General features: G+C 51.7%; 2 protein-coding genes across 5 annotated transcripts; one reads left to right on the top strand and one right to left on the bottom strand.

Moving 5' to 3' along the window:
• The first annotated feature begins 641 nt into the window (after positions 1–641).
• On the top strand, positions 642–20,859 carry LOC112544184 (uncharacterized). Of its 2 annotated transcripts, none has more exons than XM_025179915.2 (2): positions 642–788; positions 10,635–20,859. In XM_025179915.2, the coding sequence occupies exon 2, from the start codon at positions 10,688–10,690 to the stop codon at positions 11,315–11,317; it is 630 nt and encodes a 209-aa protein (XP_025035700.1). In that variant the 5' UTR covers positions 642–788; positions 10,635–10,687; the 3' UTR covers positions 11,318–20,859. The 2 variants fall into 2 exon arrangements, with proteins under 2 accessions (XP_025035700.1, XP_075774384.1); XM_075918269.1 differs by having other exon boundaries at positions 731–816.
• LOC142825956 (uncharacterized) lies at positions 20,711–24,081 on the bottom strand. 3 transcript variants are annotated; one of them, XM_075918267.1, is made up of 2 exons: positions 23,952–24,081; positions 20,711–22,385 (listed from the first exon to the last, which is right to left on the bottom strand). In XM_075918267.1, the coding sequence occupies exon 2, from the start codon at positions 22,030–22,032 to the stop codon at positions 21,016–21,018; it is 1,017 nt and encodes a 338-aa protein (XP_075774382.1). In that variant the 5' UTR covers positions 22,033–22,385; positions 23,952–24,081; the 3' UTR covers positions 20,711–21,015. The 3 variants fall into 3 exon arrangements, with proteins under 3 accessions (XP_075774382.1, XP_075774381.1, XP_075774383.1); XM_075918266.1 differs by having other exon boundaries at positions 23,979–24,081; XM_075918268.1 differs by lacking the exon at positions 23,952–24,081 and adding an exon at positions 22,653–22,670.
• Positions 24,082–25,236: the final 1,155 nt, after the last annotated feature.

Here is a 25,236-nt window from a genome sequence, read left to right as displayed (position 1 = left end):
AGTGAAGAAATACTTCCTTCGATTTGTTTTAAACCTGCTGCCTATTAATTTCATTAGTTCTTTTGTGATGGGAAGGAGTAAATAACTCTTTATTCACTTCCTCCACACCAGCCAGTATTCAAGATGTAAACATGGCATGGATTGATATAGAGGCAATAAATTATTCTCTGTCTTATTCTCATTCTAGACCTTTCTTTGCTCACTGGAAGAGCCAAATTTTTGTTCCCTGGGTTGTTACTTACAGACTGTGAACAAGTCCCTTCTTAGCCATCTCTTGATTAAGCTAAACGGGTGGATCTCAAATTTCCCCTCCCCCCGGCGGACTACTTGAATCGCTGAGGGTCTCGGCAGACTATTTCATGATCTTTCCAGATCATATTCGTGCCATCAACTAACGATTGTAAAGGACTTTGGATCAACGAGTTTGATTTATATATAAATAAAAAGCCTTCATAATCATTCTCACCATAAAAATGTCTCATAATTTAATAGTGGTGGGGTCTTTTGCCCTGAGCAGCCACAGAGATAGGCTGTCTTTCCCTGGTAGATGCAGCCCTGGAGTAGGGGAAAGACACCTCTTTCTCCGGTCACTGCATATGCTGGAAACTTTGAGAGATAGGGGTGCAGCAAACCCCCAAAAACTCCCTGTACAGGACGTCTGACACAAACTAATAGTAGGCGAAGCATAACAGGCAGGGGGCAGGAAGTCGGCTTGCAGTGTTTGCTTCTTTTCTCTGCAACGTGAGAGGAATCGGCTCGTGGCTTGAATTTGGACACGGTGCAGGAACGTAAGTCTGCTTTGGGTTTTTTTCAAAAGTGAGTCCCTCGTGCGTGAATTTCTGCAGCCCTCTTCTGCCTTTATTCTGGACTTGTGCGTAGAGTGCACTGTGCACCCAGCTCTGGCAGGGGAGTGAGACGGAATGGTTACAGCAGGGTGGGAGTTGGGAGCCAGGAATGCTCGGTTCTGCCCTCAGCACTCAGAGGACAGCAGGTCTAGTGGTTAAAGCAGGGGGGACTCAGCGTTATGGTGCCGGGTTCTATCCTAGCAAGGAATTTAATTCACCTTTTAAAAAAAAAAACAAAATTGCCGTGGTCTCATCTGTAGCTCCGATTCCTCCTCTAGTCCATATAAATGTGATAAGACCCATCTGTGTAAAATGCTTACAGCTTTTGAGAGACTTGGGGACAAGTCTGGCGAGGAGTTCCACAGGTTGACTGCGTGCTGCATGTAGAAAAACTTCCTTTGGTTTGTTTTCAACCTGCTGCTTATTAACAACAGAATATTGTTAGACTTAGACTTAGAAAATTATGCCTAGCAAAAGTTGCAAACACCTTTCCAATTTGCATGTGACTTTCATGCTACTTTGTGTCTTACTCTGTGTGGATCCAGAGAAGAATGTGGAGGGAGATTGGGGGGGAGATCCCCTCACCCCAACTGTGCGAAGCCCTCAGGGCATCTGTTCAGAAGAAATTAATGTTCTAATTGTTCTCCATTAACGTTTGGCATACAGGTGTCTAAACCACATACCTTAAAGTATGTTAGTTTTTGTAAAAGCTGATAGGGGAGTAGATGTAGCATTTGCTTTCTACATTTTTCTATTTGCAGTTTATATTGTCCTGGATGCTTTGCAGTTATGCAAATCAACCTGCTTAATTATGCACTGAAGTAAGAACTTAAAAATATAAGAAGAGCCAGACAGGGTCAGACCAAAGGTCCATCCAGCCCAGAGTCCTCTCTGCCCACAGTGGCCAATGCCAGATACCCCAGAAGGAGGGAACACAACAGGTAATCCTCCCATGATCCCTCCCGTTGTCCATATTCAGAGAAACAGTGGCTAGGGACCTATTCCTACCTATCCTGGCTAATAAATATTGATGGTCCTAACCTCCATGAATCTATCTAGTTCTTTCTTGAACCCTGTTCAAGTCCTGGTCTTCATGACATCCTTTGGCAAGGAGTTCCACAGGTTGACTGCATGCTGCATGTAGAAAAACTTCCTTTGGATTGTTTTCAACCTGCTGCCTATTAAGAACAGTCAAGAGTGATAAGTTGAGAGGCTGAAGAGTGAAATTTTTAGAGATTCGGGCTGGTCACTGCAGTCTCCTCTCTTTTAAAAAGTTTAGCCCCTTGTTTTTAAAAACCTCCATCTGTACATGGGTCATCTCCCCGCCGTTTAAAAGTCGGTAGGACTTCAGTGGACTTAACCGTTCTCTGAACGCCACGCAGCTACGGCTCTTTGCAGCCGCGTGTATTTCAGAGAGAGAAACAGCGTAAGCGATAAATTCAAAGGGCTTTCTACGTAGCTTAAACACTGGGAAGGTTAAGGAATGATTTGATCACCGTCTGTAGGGGAAACAAATATTTAATAACAGGTTTTTTAGCAGACAAAGGTATAACACAAAGCGGAATTCTGGAGCGCGGGAAATGGAGACAGAAAAGAAGCTGTCCGTTTCTGACAAGGAGGTGAATTAAGCCCTGAAACAATCTAGGCTCTGTCCATTTTCCGATCAAAACGTTTTTCTAAAAACATCTGCCCAGGGAATTATCTGGAGGCATCTTCTCTGGCCTGCGTTCTACACAGATCACACAAAATCACTCAAGCCACAGAACCTATGAAGATACAAGATCTTTTTTATCCGGACTTGGTCCTTTTAGATGGTTGCTTTGTCTTGGTTCCGTCAGGGAGTCCTACTGTAGCTGTGATGGGAACGGTAGTAGTGCGTTGTCTGGGACTTTTTGTTATGTCTGAAGTCCTCTTATGAACAGAGGCCACTGTTCACCCGTGCCATGAACTATGCACCTAAATTCATATGTATGCTTTAATCCCGCTCAGTTCAATGCAAGATAAACACCATCCTAAATATTTTGCCAAGTCGTGAGAGAAGTCTGGGATAACTATTCTGAAAGCTCAGTTCATTTTCTCAGGCTGTCTCTACCCTTTTTGTTTCTTCTCTATAAATAGGGTTTTTTATGGTGAGTTTTTAATAAATAGATTTTCTTTTCTGGAAATCACAGAAACCATAAAAACGTGGGGCAGAAAGAGACGGTAAGAGGTCATCTGTTCTGTTCCTGCAGCGCCAAGCCTACACAGAACATCCTTTACAAGAATTTATTGAATCTTTTCTTTAAAAACCTCCTGTGACAGAGCTCTTCTGTCCTCGTATAGCGGTGCAGAGCTTAGAGTTGTGGAAGAAAACAAGCCTTCACTCTGCACACACATTCCCTTTTCCTGCCTCCACACTGTTCAGGTGAAATTCATCAGCCTCTGCCGACTTGAACAGTTGTAATTTGTCCTTCACAATCTCCTCTGGCGAGGAGTTCCACAGGTTGACTGCGTGCTGCATGTAGAAAAACTTCCTTTGGTTTGTTTTCAACCTGCTGCTTATTAACAACAGTCCAGAGTGAAAAGTTAAGAGAGGCTGAAGAGTGACATTTTCTGAGTTTTGGGCAGTTCACTACAGTCGCCTCTTTTTTCAAAAATCTTCAGTTCGTCTGTGCATGAGTCGGTAGCATGTTCTTCTCCCAATTTTGAGGCTAAGAACCTTCCATCTTGTTAATATTAATGGTGTTACGCCGAGGTCATCACCTAATTAGTGAAGCAGAAGAGACATTAAACATCTCAGCCTTTTTGGTATCATCTGTTATTTGCTCTCTTTCACCGTTAAGCGGAGGCCTTACGGGTACCTTCGTCTTTCCCCTTACCATTCCTGTCTTTTTTTTTTAAATCGTCTATTATGTCTATCTCCTTCGCCTTTTTTATTTTGTCCCTGTCGGTTTTTGCTTTTCTGGAAATTGGCGATTTGCAAGTGATTTGTACAGAAAACAGGGTTATAGCTACTTAATACAAGTGGCGCTGTTATGCATAGTCTTGGAAGGGTTACAGGTTTGTTTATTTCTTTGTTTTTAACAGGAAATTTGAGTTCACTCTCTCTGCTGAAACTGACCCTTTCGCCTGCCTGCTGATTCTCTCTCTTTTCTGTCTGGTTTTCTGAGCACCAGTCCCATTCCAGACACATCCCACTGTCCTGGTGCAACCAAACCCAGACCTGGTTGTAAGTTAGGAGAAGAGCGAGTTATCTGCTGAATTTGGTGTGCCTAGCTCCGACTGTTTAGGAGGAGTTCTTGAACATACAGAGAGACAGACACACAGGGAAACTCGCAAATATATAGCACGTTTTCTGCCACTCCATTCTCTGACCTCATTTTCTGCTTCTGTGAAACACGAATGGAACCATAAAAAAATGCTTAAAATCAACATTCTCTGTAAAATGTTGATCATACAAATGAAAATTGAAGTTTGCCCTGGTGTGTGGTTTCCCACCCAATCCTGTGGCAACAGAAAAGCAACTAACTTCTCAGAAAATAGCACCTGTGGCCTCTCTGGTTATCGATAAACTGTTCAGAGCAGACAGCAGCAAAATAGAGATAAACACTTCCTCTCCCTTGATGTTATCAGTTATTAGGTCTCCTTCCCATTAAGGAAAGCCTCTACACTTCCCCTACCCCCGCCTCGTAAAATATCTAAAGGTGTTACAAGGAGGGAAAAAATTGTTCTCCTTGGCCTCTGAGGACAGAACAAGAAGCAATGGGCTTAAACTACAGCAAGGGAGGTTTAGGTTGGACATTAGGAAAAAGTTCCCACCTGTCAGGGGGGTCAAACACTGGAATAAATTGCCCAGGGAGGTTGTGGAATCCCCATCTCTGGAGATATTGAAGACCCCAATTCGACAGAAACCTGCCAGGGATGGTCTACATCAGTATTTTTTTAAAAAGTTGAGGAACAAAGTACCCTGTTTAAAAAAAAAAAAAAAAAGTATCCCCAGTACCTACAGTTTTCAGACACACCATTTTTTCCCTACCATTGCAACACAGTTGTTTAAACAACTCAATCAAAGCCAGGCAGGCGATGAAATTTTAGGGGGGGTAAAAGGTACAAAAATAAAGCGCTAGAAAGCTTACAACAAAAACTGAGCGTGTTCCACATTGCAGTGGTGTTGACGTACCCCCTGGACTTCTCTCGGACCGCTGGTCGAGAAACACTGCGCTAGACGGTGGTTGGAGCAGGGTACAGGACACGGGGACCTCACGAGATCCCTTCCGGTTCTATGATTCCGTGATTAAAATAACGGATGGAAAGTTTTCCCCATGCTGTGGATTATGTGAATCTTTGATCAGTCTAATCTGGCCCCAGTCCCCAATTAAATTGGATAAGAGGGTTCAGCTGTAGAGTCCCAGCAGAATTTTTTCTGGCCCAGGACAAATTGGTAACATAGGTCCCTATAGACCACAATTTGCAGCCTGGGCCCCAGGTAAAGTTTACCCTCCTGCCCCATGGGGGGGACCCGGTTCTGTTGTACCGTGTGCTGTTTCCTTCCCGGCTGTGTCTACACTGGGCCACTTATTCCGGAAAATCAGCCGCTTTTCCAGAATAAGCTGCGAGCTGTCTACACTGGCCCTTGAATTTCCGGAAAAGCAACGACGTTGAACTGTACAAAATCAGCCGCTATTCCGGAAAACCTATTCTGCTCCCACTCGGGCATAAGTCCTTATTCTGGAACACTGTTCTGGAAAAGGGCCAGTGTAGACAGCCCAGTAGTCTTTTCTGGAAAAGCGCGTCTACATTGGCCACGGACGCTTTTCCGGAAAAAGGGCTTTTCTGGAAAAGCAGCCTGCCAGTGTAGAGGCTCTTTTTCCGGAAATACTTATAACAAAAACTATTCTGTTTTAAGCATTTCCGGAAATTCATGCCAGTGTAGACACAGCCCCCCTGTTTGACTTCAAGGCACGACAGAGAAATCTCCTAAGGGAATTTGATTTGTCCTTTTCATGTGTGTTCATTTTTTTAATTGTATCCTTTGGTATACAGGCAGTCCCCGGGTTACGTACAAGATCGGGACTGTAGGTTTGTTCTTAAGTTGAATTTGTATGTAAGTCGGAACTGGTACATATTGTAGGGGAAACTCTAGCCAAACATTTCTCCAGAGCTCAGTTTTATTTTCCCACACCTCACTTCCCTCAGGCCTTTATTCTCAAGCTGAGGTGTCTGCTGAGAAAAGCCGCTCCGCGTCTCCCTGGTCTGCTGGGTGGGGCGCTAGCTTCGTGTCTCCCTGGTCTGCTGGGGGGGGGGGGGAGCGCTAGCTTCGTGTCTCCCTGGTCTGCTGGGGGGAAAAGCAGCTAGTGCGGGGTTGCCTCACCCCGTTTGTAAGTAGGGATCCGATGTAAGTCGGATCCATGTAACCCGGGGACTGCCTGTATAAGGTTGTGACAATTTTCTTCCACAAATTGATCTGAGGAAGTGGGTCTGGCCCACGAAAGCTCATCCCCTAATAAATCATCGTGTTAGTCTTTAAAGTGCTACCTAGTCCTGTTTTTTGTTTCAAGGGAGTTCCAGGTTCCCTTGTGCCCAGGAAAGCAGTCCTATGCTGGTTTTGGCTCCACCTCGCTGTAGCGATTTACACGTAGCTGACTGGGTGGGTTTGCACTTCGGGGAAATGGCCCGGAGAGATGAGTGATTAGGAAGACAGATCGCTTACGGACAGTTTGACTCAAAATAAGGCTCAAACACCCTTCCTGACAGGGTGTGCAGCCCTGTGAATGGGAGTGTTTTACAGGCTCGTGAAATCTGACCGCCCAAACTCCAGCCGCCGGTCACAGCTTTAGGATTGCCTCTCTCCTGGGGGAATTCTCCGTTGCGGCTCTGAACTCCTCTAAACTAGACTTGCGTGGGATTTGAGGGGTACGTATGCCCTGCCCTGGGTGTAAAATCCACCAGCGCCATGCCTCCGAAAGTATTAAACCTGACTGGGGAAATACAAGAATGGATGTTTGTAAAGGGTTCATGTTAGTGTAAGATTTTTGGAGCAGTGCTACTGCTACAGGGGCGGTGACAGCGGAGTCGGGGTTCCCCTGATCCTACACGCCTATAGCAGCCAGAACAGTCATCACCAGCCAGCAGAATAGAGAGGGGTTTTACTGAGCTTTCAGAATACAGCCCAGCATTAATGTGGTGTGTTTACAGGATTTGGGGCCAGGGTGTTTCAGACCCCTTGGGTTAGGCTCCATTACCCCTCGCCCTCAGCCCCAGCAACCTCAGTCTGTCTCCCTCATGGTTCCAGGCCCAGACTGTAAAAGTTCTTCTTCACACAGCACACAGTCAACCTGTGGAACTCCTTGCCAGAGGAAGCTGTGAAGGCTGGGACTATAACAGAGTTTAAAGAGAAGCTGGATAATTTCATGGAGGTTAGGTCCATAAAAGGCTATTAGCCAGGGGATAAAATGGTGTCCTTGGCCTCTGTCTGTCAGAGGCTGGAGAGGGATGGCAGGAGACAAATCACTTGATCGTTGTCTTCAGTCCACCCTCTCTGGGGCACCTGGTGCTGGCCACTGTCGGCAGACAGGATACTGGGCTAGATGGACCTTTGGTCTGACCCAGTACGACCGTTCTTATGTTCCTATGAGCCATTAAAAAAGAGCTGGAGGATAAGACAGAAAAGATCTTTTTGCTTCTACGTAAAACCACAGGGCGCCCACAGCTGGAATCCTGCCTACCGCTGTGGTCTCCTCATCTCAAAAATGGGTCAGAAAAGGGCAACCGAAATGATGAGGGGGTTGGAACAGGTCCCAGATGAAAAAGCCTGGAACTTTTCAGCGTAGGAAAGAGGAGACTAAGGGCGATAGGCTGGGTGGAGAAAGTGAATCAGGGAACGTTATTTACTTAGTCCCAAGTAAATGTATGCGAGGACCTTGGGAACTAAGAAACCGTCTGTTCTCCCTGCTGCCTGAGAGTCACATCTGGCGGTGGGTAGAGGTGTGGGGCCCAGAGGCTGTCGGGAGGCTGGGGAAGAGAGGGGGAAGGCAGTTTTGGGAAGGCTACACCTTCCCTTACCTACCTTACCCGCCACCCGTGCCTGACTTCTGAACCCCCAACCCTGGAGGTACCTTACTGGTGTGTGGGGAGGGAAAACCGTGTGTGTTTATGGCACGTCTGGAGAATTGCAGCCAGTTCTGGGCCCCCCGCTGCAGAAAGGCTGTGGACGCACTGGAGAGGGTCGACCGAAAGGATTCGGGGGCGGGAGCACGTGACCCGCGAGGAGAGGCTGAGCCATCGGGACTTGTTTTGTCTGCAGAAGAGAAGAGCGAGGGGGGATTTGGGAGCAGCCTGCAACTCCCTGCAGGGGGGCTCCACAGAGGATGGAGAGAGGCTGTTCTCAGTGGGGGCAGGTGGCAGACCGAGGAGCAATAGGCTCACGTTGCAGTGGGGGAGGTCTAGGTTGGATATTAGGAAAAAATATTTCCCTAGGAGAGCTGGGAAGCGCTGGGCTGGGTTCCCGAGGGAGCGGGTGGACTCTCCATCCTTAGAGCTGTTTCAGTCCCGGCCTGGCGGGGCTGATCGAGTTGGGATTGGTCCTGCTTTGAGCAGGGGGCTGGACTTGATGGCTCCTGCGGTCTCTTTCAAACCAGGGTGTTTTATGAGTCTGTTCCTGGCCAGGACTTTCCAGTAGAAACCAGTCCGGAAAATCCAGTGCGGTGACACATTTGCACGTGGGCAGTATTGGGGATTTTTGTGTTTCTTTGGCCAGGTCGTGCTGACAAGGAAACGCTTTGCACTGAGCCAAGGCCAATGCTGAATGTAGGAAACAAATCAGAAGCCATTACCCCCGACTGTACGCACACGACAATGGGGTGCAAGTTAGCCTTTCTCAAGAGAGAGAGATCTTGGAGTCACTGTGAAGAGTTCTCTGAAAACATCTACTCCATATGCCGTGGCTGACTTAAAGCTAACATAGAGGCGACGTCTGCACTGCGGCTTTTGCTGCGAGAGCCTATGCAAATGAAGCATGGATTAGCATATCGTTGCGCTTCATTTGCATAATTTACTTGGCGCCGTTTTTTGCGCACGGGGTTTTTACGCAAAAACAAGCTATGTGGACTTTTTTCTTTTTGTGCAAAAACACCTTTTCCCACTAGATTGGTATAGGGACATAAGCAGGGTTTGACAGAGCGGTGAAATCTACTCGCCAGCCCAGCACTGCGCATGCACGAGACCCGCATTGCGCATGCGCGCGCTGCCGGTGAACAGGGCGACCGGCTGAAATCTACTCAGCGATTTGTCGAGCCCTGGGCATAAGGATCTTGCGGGAAAAGGGGGTTTTGTGCAAAAAGAAAACAGCCACACGGCTTGTTTTTGCGCAAAACCAACTCAGAATAAATTATGCAAATGAAGGGCAACAATATGCTAATCTGTGCTTCATTTGCATAGGTGCTCGCATCAAAAGCTGCAGTGTAAACGTAGCCTGGGAATCAGTAAGAAAGGGACAGAGAATAAGATGGAAAATAGCTAATTGCCTCCGAATAAAACCATGGGATGTCCACAGCTTGAACCCTCTGTACAGAGGTGGTCGCCTCGCCTCCCAAAAGTTCTCTTGGCAGTGGAAAACGTTCAGAAAAGGGCAACCGAAATGATGCGAGGTCTGGTACAACTGCCGCACAAGGAGACATTAAAAAGAGGGGGAATTTTTCAGCTTAGAGAAGAGGTGACTAAGAGGAAGGTCTGACACAGACCTGTCAAATCATGAATTAGGGGGAGAAAAGGATTTTTACGCTTTCCCACTCTACAAGAAGCCGAGGTCTTGACGCAAACTGAACAGGCAGCAGGCTGAAAAGAAACACCAGGGCGTAGTCTGTGGAAGTTGTTAGCGGGAGTGTTGCGAAGGCCAAAAGTATGATGAACAAAGATCCAGCAAGCGCAGTGTCCTGTCTGCTGGCAGTGACCACTACCAGGTGCCCCAGAGGGAGTGAACACAACGGGGAATCATCACGATCCTCCGCTGTCTCCCATTCGCAGCTTCTGACAGAGACTAGTGACACCATCCCGGCTTATAAGTATTAGTGGACCTAACCTCCATGAATGTATCTAGTACTTTTTTGAGCCCGGTTAAAGTCCTGGCCTTCACCACATCCTCTGGCGAGGAGTTCCACAGGTTGGCAGTGTGCTGCAAGAAAAAAAAATTCCTTTTGTTTATTTTAAACCTGCTGCCTATTTATTCCATTGGGTGACTCCCTTGTTCTGGACCGGGGTTCAAAAAAGAACTGGAGAAGTTCCCAGAGGAGAGGTCCATCAAGGGCTATTAGCCAGGATCACCTGGTCTCCATGCTCTACTTGTTCCTAAATCACTGATTGTTAGGAGCTGGGACCAGGTGACAGAGGATGCCCTGTTCCGTTCATTCCCTCTGATGCGTCTGGCACCGTCAGGAGAGTCTAACAAAAAGAGCAGGCAGCATGTGTTTCTACCGGTGGTGCACATGCCTTGGTGCACAGAAGAAAATTATTCCACACATGGGTGGAAAAGATCAGAGGGAACATGGCAGGTGGGGTTTTCCCAAGCCAGAAAGTTGGCTTTCCGTGGAAGTTGGGTTTCTATCAGTGGTGCACATGCCTTGGTGCACAGAAGAAAATTATTCCACACATGGGTGGAAAAGATCAGAGGGAACATGGCAGGTGGGGTTTTCCCAAGCCAAGATGTTGGCTTTCCGTGGAAGTTGGGTATCTAACTCCCCCTCTTCTTTCTCTCCTAGGTGAATCTTCGCTCATGTTTGGGGCCCTGGATAACGCTTATTTATCTGATTCTTTCAGATCATTTGCTCCCTTGCTTCAGGGCCAGAGACAGCAGCTGTGAGAAGAGGAGGATGGAGGGGCCGTCCCTTGTCAGCAGACCTTGCTATCTGGAACCGCTCACCGTAGAAAACCTTCTCCGAATGCGGTGCAAGCTGGAGTCCGAGGGCCAGATGACCCGGGAGCGGAAGGCCCGCTTTAACGGGGTGCTGAGAACGGTCAAAGAATCCGAGCTGGTGCAGAGCAACGCGAGGACGGTGATCGAGTGTGACGGGGGAGACCTGGAATATCTCTGCAGCGACGGAGGAGAAACCGTCTTCGTCCTGTGCCAAGGCGGAGAACCCCTGTATATCGGGAAGAAAAGGGACAGTGATTCGTACCCTTCTCCGCCGCTCCCCGAGGCAGAACGGCTGAGTATCAGACACCTCCTGGGGGCGATGAGCAGGCTGGAAACCCAGCACCGCATGACGGAGGAGCTGAGAACCTGCTTTGAATGTGCCCTGGAGAACTTCCGCAAAGAACCCAACTTCGTCCAAGAGAACGCCCGGTTGGTGATCAGCTGCGAGGGAAAGGAGCGGCATTTTGCGTCCGGGAATGGGGAGAACGAATTCGTGGTGTACCTGCAGGATGGCAAACCCCGGTACGAGAGCCAGGTGCTGGGATGGGGAGCCTACCTTTTTAAAATGCTGGCCAGGTTGTTTTAAAGCTTGCAGGGTGGACCGGATTTTAACTAGAAGACAGCTGGGAAGAAAACAAACCAACAAAAAAGAAGCACTAACCCAAATCAGCCAACGAACCAGCTCAACCAAACCAAAGTCAACCAACTCAACCTCTCTTATTCTATGAAGACAGATTAAAAAGACTAGGAGCTTTCATCTTAGAAAAGAGAAGATTATGGGGGCGATAGGTTAGAGGTTTATAAAGTAATGACTGGTGTGGAAAAAATGAATAATGAAAAGTTATTGGCTCATGCCCATAATATAAGAACTAGGGGTCACCAAATGAAATCAATAGGCAGCAGGTTTTACACAAACAAAAGGAAGTTTTTCTTCACTGAGCACACAGTCAACCTGTGGAACTCCTTGCCAGAGGATGTGGTAAAGACTAGGACTTTAATAGGGTTCAATATACAGCTAGGGTGTGTCTAAACCACACGGCTCCGTCGACGGAGCCATGTAGATGAGGCTGATCGGCAGAGGGAAATGAAGCCACGATTTAAATAATCACGGCTTCATTTAAATGTAAATGGCTGCAGCGCTCTGCCGACCAACAGTTTGTCGGCAGATTGAGGCAGTCTGGACGCTCCTGTGCCCACCTGAAAGCCCTTTGTTGACCTCCCCCTTATGCCTCGTAGGATGAGGTTTACCAGGGAGGTTGACAAAAGGCTTTCAAATTGGCGCGGGAGCGTCCAGCCTGCCCCGATCTGCCGACAAACAGCTGATCATCAGCTGGTTGGCAGAGCGTGGCAGCCATTTAAATTTAAATGAAGCCGCGATTATTTAAATCGTGGCTTCATTTCCCTCTGCCGTGTAAACTAATCTACATGGCTCTGTCGACGGAGCCATGTTGTTTAGACGTCCCCCTAGATTGCTTCGTGGAGGTTAGGTCCATCAGTGGCTATTAGCTAGGATGAGTAGGAATGGTGTCTCCCGCCTCTGTTTCTCTGCGGGTGGGTGACAGGGGAGAGAGAACATGAGGATTAAGTGTTGTGTTCCTTCCCTCTGGGGCATCTGGTATTGGCCTGTTTTGGCAGACAGGATAACGGGCTGCATAGACCATTGGTCCGGACCAGTATGGCCATTCTTATCAATCCGAGCTGGCGAAGAACGGATTTTTCACGTTCCTGGCCGTGTCAAAAAGTGACACCAAAGAAAAGTGTTTTGGGCCAAGCCAAGCACAGTGGACCCGAATCGAGCTGTGACCGAGCCTCTTTACGTTGTAGATTCACAAGACGCCTGACGGACAGAGGAAATCTCTTTTAGGAGCCCACTGAGAAGGGAGAGCGATATCTGGTTTTCAGTCTTCGCTTAAGAGCCAGTTGGCTTCTCGTGTCCGGTGGCCGAGGGCCAGAGAAGCAATTTTCACACCACCCTAGCAGTCATGATACTCATAAGTAAATAAAGTGGGTTTGGGATGCGTTCCAGAGCATCCGGCGGTCTGGATTTGGGCTGCCGTCCCCCCGTACGGTGTGTGGGAGAGTTGTGGGAGGTAAGAGAAGATGCCATGATGTAATCTACTGGGTCAGGATAGTCCAGATGCCATGGAAACCGAATAAGGCCACAGGGAATCCAGCTGCCATGGAAACCGGGCACCATAACAATCATGAACCATGGAAACCGGGCCTAAAAGAAACAAAGCGCCATGGAAACTCGGCCTGAGAGAAACCTAGTTGTCATGGACACCAGGCCTCTGAGAAACCCAGCACCATGGAAACCAAGTTGTTCAGGAACCAGGCTTCTATGACAACGAGAACGTCCAGGGAAACACAGTCACACAGAGAAGCCGGGTGCCATGGAAACCAGACTTCCAGGAAACCGGCTGTGTGGAAACCAGGCCTCAGAAACTCAGTTTCAGGGACAAGCAGGAAATTGGGAGCCATGGATACCTGTTGTGCTTAAAAGAAACACCCGGGATATTTTCCAGGAGGAGAAGACAACATGCCACATGTATTGAACATACATAAATCAATCAATACTTTATCATATGCATCTGATACATTACACTCACCACACACACACACACACACACACACACACACACACACACACACACACACTCTCCGTCTTGTTGTTCCCAATAGTTGCTTCCTCTAACTGCACTGGCCAAGTGAGTTATCTGGGAGAGGGATGGAGCCGGGTGTCTCCCAATCTGGATTGATGCTGCCATGTGGACAAGACAAAAAAACCCGGGATCCCTCTGCAAGATGCCTCCTATTTATCCCTCTCATGCAGCCAGTTAGTCAACACCTCACCTTTGTAATACTTCAAAGAGAGCTCTTCCAAGGGCAGGCACTTGCTGCTTGACTCCCGAGGCGTCTGTCTGTCCAGTCTTCTTTTCAATGAGCTCACGTCACAGGGATTGTCTCGGATTTGGCTCCCAGCCCCTCTCCACCCTTGCAACCGCTGTGGGAGCTGTTCACCTTTCAGTCTCCGTCCACACCTCGTCCGTTTCAACAGGGCCCTCAGGGAAAGGGGAGAGATCTCAAAAGACATTTTTCTTTCCCTTAACTATTCCTAAGGCCTATAACATAAAGGGCTTAATATAAGTTATATGAGAATGATACATGGTTACATGGAACTGTTACAGAGATTCATAGATTTATCCACACACCAAGCCATGGGGCAGCCAAGCAATACAGAAACCAGGCACCAGGGAATTTGGGTACCATAGAAACCCCGGCATCAGGGAATCTGGGTACCATAGAAACCCCAGCATCAGGGAATCTGGGTACCATAGAAACCAGGCATCAGGGAATCTGGGTACCACAGAAACCCAGCATCAGGGAATCTGGGTACCACAGAAACCCAGCATCAGGGATGCTGGGTACCATAGGAATCAGGCATCAGGGAATTTGTGTACCATATTGTCATGACCATGAGGGATGGCCAGCAGCCTGGACACTACGGGGTTAACTATGTCCCTTACCTAAGCCAGGTAAAATCAGCCAATAAAAATGCAGATAGGGATTTCAAACTGGGACAAAGGGAATTTTGTGTTTTTCCCTCCTTTGTCCCTGGGCAGTGTCTCTCCAGCGACTTAGGGGGACAGACACTATGTCTCCCTCCAAGGCTGTGTCTAGACTACACCTCCCAACAGAGAGATGTACATTAGGCAAGTTGAAATTGCTAATAAAGCAGGTATTTAAATATTGATTCATTAGCATAAACACGGCCACCTCATCTTTTGAGGAATACAGGACTTTTTTGACAAAGGGTTTATTTTTTTGAAAGATCCCTGTCTAGACTGCCATTTTTTTTCGAAAAAACGTTGTTTTGAAAAAAAGTGGCGGTCATGTTTATGCTAACTTCATTAGCAATTTCAACGTGCCTAATCTACATCTCTCTGTCGACAGAGAGGTGTAATCTAGACACAGCCCAAGAAAAGACTCTTCACTAGCTTTAAGTAGGGTAAAGTTTAGATACATCCGATAGATTTTATTGTTTTATGGTTTGGGAAATGGGAATCTGACGTCTGTTCATTTAAAAATGGGTTTTCCTCTCCTTTTTTAAGATTTTGGGGGGAAGCTTTATACCAAAGCCTGGAGAGAGAAGGTTTTAGGGTACTTTTGTGGGCCCCCACTTCTGCATTTATCGGCCAGAGTGGGGAAAAAGCCATGACATGGTGGCAGCGGTGGGATCATTTTGAGACCCCAGGATTTTAAAAGGACACAAGTTTTTCTTTTGAGTTGCAAGCTTTGCTGTTTTTTTCTCTTGTTTTTTTTTCTTTTGTTTTCTGTGCTGCCTGGGGGAGAGGCAGACAGAAGGTTAACCTTAAACCAGACACAGGCCATCCTACCCAACCAGTCTGTGGTGTTCTAGCTTTCGGGACAACTGGATAGCTAGGCTAGAATAGGGCAGGGAAGGAGCTCAGTACATGCTTTTGTGATGGGGCAAAGTAGCCCTAGAGAATCCAACTTTTCCTAAGCAACACCCTGAGGTAGAGAGAGCCTCCGTGCAAGGCAAGGTGTCAAGCTCCAGGGAAGATTCACACCCTGGAGAGGGGAAACAGGAGCATGTTCCTATGAGTCCAGGGGGAAGTAAATTTGAGGGGGCAGGAGCAGCCGGCAGCTGCCCTACGTCCCCCACCCCACCGCCTTCTATGTGAGATTATGCCTTAAAGGCAAGCAGACCTCTAAGTGAGAAAGATGGAGTTTCTCCTACACATGGAGCGTGCACAGCGAGAGGCCGAAGAGAAGCGTGACCAACGAGCGAGGCAGCTGGCAGAGACGAGGCGAGCAGAACTAGAGGCCAGGAGAACTTGCAGGATGCGCATCAATTCTCCAAAGCCCTTTTATTCCCGAGAACTCAAGGTTCTTCACTTCACAGCCCAGGAGAAGGAGGAGGCAGAGTGGCCCGAGGCAGCCTGCTACAACGGGAAAGGCAAGGGCGGAGTAGAAGAGGTAAGCCTCTCCCTGAACCTCAGCCACGAGCCGCGCTGACAGATCGTGCAACTGTGCACCCAGTTCACCCCCAATGTTCTCAGCTACCATGGGACAGACCGACCGAGTGTCTCACTCCATTGACACAGGTGATGCTCACCCAGTCACAGCCCAACTATACCGAATGGATCCTCCAGCCAAAGCAGCTACGGAGAGGGAAATCAAGGACATGTTAGAGAGATGGGCATAATTCGCCCTTCGGAGAGCGCATGGACTTCTGCAGTGGTCCTAGTTCCCAAGCTGGATGGGGAAATCCGTTTTTGCGTGGACTACCGTAAGCTAAATGCTGTAACTCATCCCGAGAACTACCCCATGCCACACACAGATGAGCTATTGGAGAAACTGGTTCATGCCCAGTTCATCTCCACCCTAGACTTAACCAAGGGCTACTGGCAGGTACCTCTGGAGGAAGCAGCGAAGGAAAAATCAGCCTTCATTGCACACATCGGCCTATATGAGTTTAATGTTCTTCCTTTTGGACTGCGCGACGCACCTGCCGCCTTCCAAAGGCTCATGGATCCTCTATTTGCCGGATTGGGAGAATTTGCAGAGGCCTATCTAGACAATGTGGCCGTATTCTCTGATTTGTGAACAGAGTGCCTAGAACACCTCCAAGCTGTCTTCCAACGCGTAAGGAAGGCAAAGCTAACAGTTAAAGCAAAAAAAAGGTCAAATTGGCTTGAACAAGGTGATTTACCTTGGACACCAGGTCGGTCCAGGAACTATCAACCCTCTACAGGCTAAGGTAGAGGCTATAATAAACCAGCCTGCCCCCAAGTCAAAAAAACAGGTCCAATCCTTTTTAGGCTTGGCCGGGTATTCCAGGTGATTTTACCACACTACAGTGAGGTCACTGCACCTCTAACCGATCTAACCAGGAAAAACCAACCCAACGGGGTCAAGTGGACTAACTAGTACCAGGAAGCTTTTAACCAGCTCAAGGCGGCTCTTACGTCGGACCTTGTGCTGAGGGCCCCAGACTATGACAAGCCTTTTGTCGTCACCACCGACGCGTCCGAGCGGGGTGTGGGGGCAGTTTTGATGCAGGAAGGGCCAGAGTAACAACTCCACCCAGTCGTGTTTCTCAGCAAAAAATTGTATGAAAGAGAAAGCCGCTGGTCTGTCTCGGCGAAGGAGCGCTGTGTGATTGTGTATGCTCTAGGGAAACTAAAACCGTAGGTGTGGGGGCGACGCTGACCACGCTGCTCTTCCGTGGCTCCATTCAGTCAAAACAACCCACAAGAAACTCCTTCGGTGGAGTTTGGCGCTCCAAGACTTTGACTTTGACGTGCAGCACGTTTTGAGAGCCTCTAACAAGGTGGCTGACGCCCTCTCCCGAGAGGCATTGCCGGATGCAATTCCTTAGGACACTCTCAGTATATAAGTCATGGTACTCCACAGATGTGGAAGGTTTGGTTTAATTTTCATGTATTCCATAGTCTAATGAAGGGGGCATGTACTTATTTCCTGTCTTTTATCTCAGACCGCTGGGAAGAAATCACAGATAGTGTACCCAGAAGCTGTCCAGCACTGTTTGTGATTTGAGGGGCGTGTCATGACCATGAAGGTTAGCCAGAAGCCTGGGGACTAAGAGGAAGCTGGGTACCATAGAAACCAGGCATCAGAGAAGCTGGGTACCACAGAAACCAGGCATCAGGGAACCTGGGTACTATAGAAACCCCGGCATCAGGGAATCTGGGTACCACAGAAACCAGGCATCAGAGAACCTGGGTACCATAGAAACCCCGGCATCAGGGAATCTGGGTACCACAGAAACCAGGCATCAGAGAATCTGGGTACCATAGAAACCCCGGCATCAGGGAATTTGGGTGTCATGACCATGAGGGATGGCCAGCAGCCTGGACTAAGGGGTTAACTATGTCCCTTACCTAAGCCAGGTAAAATCAGCCAATAAAAATGCAGATAGGAATTTCAAATTGGGACAAAGGAATTTTTGTGGTTTTCCCTCCTTTGTCCCTGGGCAGTTTCTCTCCAGCGACTGAGGGGGACAGACACTATGTCTCCCTCCAAGAAGAGACTCTTCACTAGCTGTTAAGTAGGGTAACATTTAGCTACAGCCGTTAGCTTTTATTGTTTTATGGTTTGGGAATGGGACTCTGATGTCTGTGCATTTTAAAAAGGGGTTTCCTCTCCTTTGTAACTAAGTTTTGGCCATGGCGGAATCACCCCATGAGTATACTAATGGGTGAGTTTTCCATCTAGTCATGCTGCTTGCAAAAGGAATACTGTGGTGATAATAAAAGTTCTTTCTCTTTTCTTTTTATTAACCTGCTATTGGTTAATGTTTGTGTCCTGGTTTTCCCAAGTAATCTCTCCCTGGTTTCTTTATCACTACGTGGGTGGTGACAGCGGATTTTTATCCCCAAAATCTAGGTTTTGAAGATTTTGGGGGGAAGTTTTATACCAAAGCCTGGAAAGAGAAGGTTTTGGGGGACTTTTGCAGGCTCCTCACTTCTGCATTCATCGTGCCAGAGTGGGGAAAAAGCCTTGACACACAGAGACCCAGCATCAGGGGAATATGGCAACAGACAATATTATTGCCCTAAAGAGGCCAGTGAGATTTTATTCACATTGCTATGGTGCATGTGAGGTTCATTGTCCCCTATGGACACTGTGCGTGCCTCTGTTTCCCTGGGTACCACACGGATACCCAGATAGGGGGATTTGGGAGCTAGGACTACCCAGCTGCCTGCCTGTAAACAACAGACACCCTTTGTAACCTGGGCAGAAGAGGGGGTGCGGCTGGGGACACCTTTTGCTCGGGAAGCAGGACACAGGGTGGAGGCGGCGGCTTGAGTGTGGTGGGGGTGGCAGCTGGAAGGTGTTTGCAGCTTGCAGCCGGTCCAGGGGCCACACAGGGAGACCAGGAGTCCTGACTCTGGACTTCCTGCAGCCAATATCTCTGTGCATGGGGCTGACCGGGCTCTGGCATCAGCCATGCGGGGCTGAAAAAAATAAATCCTGGCAGCGACGGGACGTAGCCCCAGACTCTGGCTGTGACTTAATTTCCCTCAGAAATGGTCTCTCTCGAGAAACATTTGTGAGAGTCGGCAGCTTCACTAAGGGCAACCAGGCCTCGGTGAACCCAGCTGCCATGGAAACCAAGCCTGGTGGTGAACCCAGGCCTCAGTGTACCCAGCTGCCATGGAAACCAAGCCTGGCTGTAAACCCAGGCCTCAGTGTACCCAGTTGCCATGGAAACCAAGCCTGGCGGTGAACCCAGGCCTCAGTGTACCCAGCTGCCATGGAAACCAAGCCTGGCGGTGAACAGGCCCAAAACCCTAACAGGCCACAGTGAACCCAGTCGCCATGGAAACCAAGCAGTGCAGCAGCAGACAGGCCCAAGAGCCACTGGTACTGGGCCCAGTTGCCATGGAAACCAAGCCAGCCCATTAACAGACTAAGGCCAACAGGCCTCAGTCTCCATGGAAACCAGGCCTGGCCAGTGAACAGGCTGAAGAGGCACCAGGCCTCTTAAGAAGGATAAGGGATCTTTCGGAAAAGGCTTTATTTTCCGCAAGTTCCACGTCTAGACTGGCACTTTTTTCCGGCAAAGCTCCCTGCCGAAAAAAAGCGGCAGCCATTTTTATGCTAATGAAGCGGGGGAGATTTAAATCCCCGCTTCATTAGCAATTGCGATACGTCTAATTTGCATCTCTTTTACGAAAAAGGGACAATCTAGACGTAGCCTGTGTGTGTTTGTCGGGGGAAGCTCATCTTTATGAAGCAGATGCTGTTTTTCTACTGTAGTCTCAATAAACGCCGTGTGTTGCCTTTTCCCCTGAAAAAAGCTCCACGTGCTTCTTATAAGCATAACAGGGGGACCAGCCGGCTTTGGGGGGCAGCCCCGCTCTCCATCCGCCCCATGAAGAACAAAGCTTCCCTGGGCATTGTCTTATCAGAAATAGCTTGGGGCACCCACCCACCAGGCCCCCGGCGCTTAGTGCTGTACAAATAGTACCAGACAGTCCCTGCCCCAACCAGCCTACATTTTGGACATCACAACACCCGCGGGTGCACGGAAGGCACAAGGCTGGAGGAGGGGGGGGGGGCAGGACCGTGTTCTGACAGAGACGAGCTCTGTGCATGACTTGTAACAAAATCAGGTTTTGTCAGCGGTTGGTTGGTGGGTTTGGGGAGAGATCTTGTGTGTTGCACAATGGGTAAGACACCGGGACCCTCTCTGCTGCTGTGGGTGGCATCAGTGCCCAGATAAGGCGGCGCTTAGAGTATTCAAACTCATTTTCCACCGTAGCAGCAGGTGCAGCCCTGGGGAATCGAAAAAAGGAAAATGAAAAAGGAAAATACATACCCTAGGACAGATGCTGCTATTCTAGCTCTGACCAACAGGAGGCAGCAGGAATCCATAGACCCCTTCCAATTAGTTGTACTAATTGCCAAAGAATTAATGCCCACAAATCAGATATCTTCACAAGGAAAAACCACCTTCTTTTCATTTCAGCCAGCCTGGGCATAGTCTTAACCTTACTACGTGCACCTTACTTCAAAGAGACTTTAGCAACAGATTAACTTCCGAACTTTCATTCATCCTTTAATTTGACACTTTACAAATGGGCCTTAACAAAGATGCTAATTACCTTACCCATTACAAAGATAGCTTCCCCATTTATCACCCCTGATTAGCCATTCATTGACTCAAATAGCTATTCCCTCCTTTCCTCTCCTTCACCCCACCTTCTGTTCTAAATCTGACTTGTCGGTTTAATAACGTGTTCACTTTTCCAAAATCCAGCGGATTCCCTCCCTGTTTGTTTTTCAAACCCCCTTTAGTTTAAGTTGTGTATTTCCTCTCACTAGCACCATGCAGAAATGCGCAGGTGCCAAACAGCCAGAAGAAAGGTTTAAATTCGAAATAAAAAACAATTGTCTTGATGGAGTTAGAGAAAACCCAACGACGTTTGTGGAAACTTTTCTGTTTATTCTATGAGGAAAAAATACATATTAAGGAAACAGAGTTTGGACTTCAAATATCCCAAGAGTAACGTTAAGGTTGCCTACGTCACCCTAACTGCCCCCTTGCAATACAACCTGCAATTATAAGATCATTTTTGAAATATCTGAAGATCCAGACTCCAGAGCAAAAATATCCTCTCCCAGCAGCCATGACACTAATAAGTAAAGAAAGATTTTTGGGGGCTGCTCAAAAGCATCTAGTGGTCTGGACTGGTCTATGGACAATCCCGCTACATGGCCCTATTCTGATCACACAGCATCACGGGGCCCGGTGCTGGGTGGATCTGTCGAGGGGTGCAACTGAGCCAAGCGCAGATGCAGGGGCAGCTCCCCGACCTCATAGTGGGGTCTCCCCTCCTTGTAGGACACGTTGATCTCACACGCCCCCTCCCCTGAGAGGAACTCCAGGGTGCTCCCGTCCCCGCACATCCGCAGCCGGGCGTTCTCCTGCACGCATACGGGCTCCCGGCTGAACCGGGCGATGGCCTCCTCGAAGCAGCCGCTCAGCTCCTCGCACACCACCCCCCAGCGCCCCAGCCGGAAGCGCACGATCTCCAGGTGGTCCACGCTCAGCGGCTCCGGGCAGGTGTGGGACCAGGTCACGGGCCGGTCCGGGCCCAGCTCCGTGATGCAATAATTCGGCCCCTCCTCGCACATGGGCACCAAGACCTCGCACAGCCCCTCGCCGGAGACGAACTCCAGCAGCTCCGGGCCGCACTGGATCCGCAGCCGGGCGTTGGCCCACACGCACTCGGGCTCCAGGGCGAACTCATTCCAGGCGTGGCACACGCAGAGTGTGAGGGGGTCCTCGCTCAGCTCACTGTCCCACAGATTCTCCAGCAGCGTCAGCAGCGTGTCGGCGCTCAGCGGCACCAGGCCGGCGCGGACCCGAGCCAGCTCCGCGGCCAGGGGCAGCTCCCCCACCTCGTAGCAGGGGCGCCCGTCCCTGCAGCGCACAGAGAGCTCGCACGCGCCCGCCCCTGCCAGGAAGGCCAGGCTGCCTCCGCCCCAGCAGATCTCCAGGCGGGCGTCCTCTTGCACGCAGGGAGGCTCCCGGCAGAACTGCTCCAGGGCCAGGGCCAGGCAGGCGTCCAGCTCGGCGTCCGGCTCCCCTCGTTGCGCCAGCTCAGCCCGCACGCCCTGCAGGGCCTCCGCGCTCAGCACCTGGGGGGCGGACACATCCCCTGGGGGCTCGGGGATGGGGCCCCCGTCGGTGTCACCCTCTGAGGGACGCGGCCGCTCCTCTCCCCCACAGCCGTCAGCCATCCTGGCGCTGCCCAGCCCACACAAGGGCCCCCTGGGCACACTCCCAACAGCTCCCCCGGCACGGGGCGGCTGCCTCCTGTTCCCAGACGCTGGGCCGGGCTCCGGAGCCGGGCACTGCTGGGCTTTGTGCAGCACCTTGTGGGGCTCTGGGCCGGAGTCCTGCAGGGCAGGGTGGAGACGGGCTCCCGGCTCAGCCCGCAGATCCCCCGGGGTGCAGCTGCCACCAGCTTCCCAGGGCACAGCAGCTGCCGGTCCCCTGGATTCAGCTCGGCCCTTCTGGGGCGGGTCCCGTTCCTCGGTGCCGCTGCCCGGAGCCTCAGCTCAGCTTCTCCCCGGACCAGCTCCTCCCAGGCCTGAGAAGAGAACAGGAGACGCCCGTTTCAATGGGAGAACATTGACACCAGTCGGGGGATCTCTCGGCCTCAGGCCACCGCCCCAGGTAACGGGCAGGGTGTGCTCCGGGCAGTGCTGAAGGCTGGGGGGGGGGGGGGTCCAGGAGGCACTAGGGGCCAGCTCTGCCCCCCCATCTTGTCCAGGGGCCTGACAAATCTCTCATCCTACCCTGTGGCAGGGGGCCCCGAAAACGCCTCTCCCAGCCCAGCCCAGCCCTGCATTCTCACCCCTCGGCCCCGGCCTGCCCAGGGGAGCCCTGCTGTGCACTGAGTAGGACAAAGTCCAGCAACGACAACTCCTGCCTGCAGATCCCCGCCTGGCACAGAGGCTGCTCCCGCCTCCCCGTCGCCGCCGGCCTGAGGCTCCTGATTTGACCCCGCCCATGGCGCTGCTGGGCTGGACCAGGAGCCCCGGATCCCGGCGGGCGGGGGAGGCCGATTCGGGGCAGGGCGCTTGGGCCGTGGGAGCCGAGCGGCCCCGTGGGGAGCGAACGGGGCAGAGCTCCTCAGACGCAGCCTGACCCCAGCCACGCCCGCAGCCACGCACTGGGGTCAATCTAGGAGGGCCAGGGAGGGGATCTGTCTGTCCCCAGCATCCCGGGGCAGGCGCGGCGGAGGGATCGGCACAGCCCGGCCTTGCTGGCGCCAGACGGAGCGGGAGCGACCCCAGGGACGGGGAGAAGGAACATCCCCCTCCGGTCCCCGTGCCACCCGGCCGGTCCCTCTGTGATGCTTCTAAGCAGCTCACGGCATCTTTTTCCGGGGAAAAGGCAGCGAGGCCGACTCCCGGCACCACCCTCTGTGGTTACTTGGGAAACCGCCAAACTCTCTGGCAACCCGCCGGGACGGCTGCTCAGCGCTGCTCCGGCTGGGCGGAACCACCCCCCCCCCCCCGTGAAAAACATTCCGGGAGGTCAGGTGACACCCCCAACGATTTGGCCCCCCCCACAGCCTTAACTCTGCCCCTGCCAGAAATCCTGCCCCACCCCTCCAGGGCAACCCCTCTGCCAACCGCCCCCCCCCATGTAAACCCTGAGATTCCTCCCCCCCTTCTCCCAAAGGCTTTTACACACCAGCTGGTAACGTTGCCAAGTGGGAGGTGCCCAGGACGCTTAAACACAGCGGTGTCGGGGGGGGGGGGGAGGAGGGGGGAGGAGACAGGGGCAGGAAGGACAGAAATGGGGGGGCACAAACACGGGGGGGGGGCAGGAAGGACCAAAATGGCAAGACAGACCCTGGGGTTTAGCGCAGGGAGAGGAGGGAGCCGGCAATGGGAACCCGGTAGGAACGGGGGGGGGGCGGAGTATAAGGAACCCCGCAGGCAGAGACTCACCCCACATCCCGGGGGGGGGGGGGAGATTTAATATGGAAAATAAGCCAGAACCCTCCGGCTCCCAACCCCTCCCCTAACGCCAGCGCCGCCCCCCAGCTGGAGGAGGAATCCAGAGAGTTTCGGGGGGGGGGGGCGGACTTGGCTCTTGCCCCGCAGGGGAGGGGCCACGGGGCAGGAGCCCGTCCCCCACTTACCGGGTTTGGGGGACCCCCGAGACCTACCCGGAGCAGCCGCTAGGTCGCTGGGCAAATGTTGCCGGAAACTTTCTGGGCGGGAGCAGCGCTGGGGCGTGGCTCGGAGGCCGCCGTGGCTGGGGGGGGGGGGGGGGGGAGGTCGGGGGCCCGGCTCGGCCCGGCCCGGCCTGGCTCGGCTCGGCTCGGCCCGGCCCGGCCCGGCCCGGCCCGGCGATGGCAGGCGGCGGAGAGACGCCCCCAGACGCGCCCGGCCCCGCGGTTCCCACGCCCTGGCCCGGTTCCCACGCTGCCTGCGGCTCCCAAAAGCCCGCTCCGGCCTCGCCCTTCCTGCGAGCCTGCCCCGCCCCAGCAGCCAATGGGAGGGAGGGGGCGGGGTCTCGCAGCAGCAGAGCAGGGCCTGGGGGGCGGGGGAGGGGGTGATGTTGCACCCTGGGGCGTGGGGAGCGAGAACAGCCGCGTGTCACATCTGAGCTGGCGGCCCGTGGGGGAGGGGTGCGGAGGGGACGGTGGGGGAGGGGTGCGGAGGGGCAGGAGGATGCAGGGGGGGGGATCAGACAGAGGGGCAAGTGGGGGGCGCCCCCTGTAGCAATGAAGATGTGGGCCGGGGCCTGCCCAAGGAGACCTGGGAGCAGAGCCTTCACCCCCACAAAACTCCGTGGGCTGCCCTGCCCCTCGCTGCCACCCCGGGGGGCATTGTCGGTGCAGGAGCCATCTGGTCCAGCGGGTCCGCCCGCCCCTTCTGAGCCGGGCTGCTGCCTTGCGGGTGCTTTCCCTCCCTATGGCGCTTGCCAGGCCAGTCTGGCGGGACTAACCCCTCGGGGTCCCTCACACCTGGCCCCACCTCACCCCCCTGCCGTGGGGCAGCGCGACGCCCAGGGGTCGCCTGTACCCCCTCAGCCAATGAGTAAGAACCAGCATTGGAGAGAAAGACCTTGCCACCTTAGAGCCCCGTCCAATGTCCCATCTCCAGCCAGGACCATCCCTGATGCTTCAAAGGAAGGAGAGAAGGGGAAAAAAACTGGATACATGTGGCAGGGGGGGGATAATCCGTCCCTTCCTGACCCCTGCCACTGGGCAGCTGAGACCCTGAAGCATGAGTGTTAGGAATGAGAGACGTACAGCAGAAATGAGGTCTGGGGCCGATCCCCCCTCAGAAGCCAACCCCAGCGCTCTCTGGAAAGGAAGCTTGCCCCCCGACAACTCCTAGTGGGAGTTAGAAACGTTCCTCCCCTTTCCGGCCTGAGTTTGCTCGTGCGCGGTGGGTGTCCGTCTCTCTTGGGCCGGC

The sequence above is a fragment of the Pelodiscus sinensis genome, unplaced genomic scaffold, assembly GCF_049634645.1.
Source record: "Pelodiscus sinensis isolate JC-2024 unplaced genomic scaffold, ASM4963464v1 ctg87, whole genome shotgun sequence".
Lineage (NCBI taxonomy): Eukaryota > Metazoa > Chordata > Testudines > Trionychidae > Pelodiscus > Pelodiscus sinensis.
Note: the sequence above shows the minus strand (reverse complement) of the source record. Positions and strands in the feature narration are given on the sequence as shown.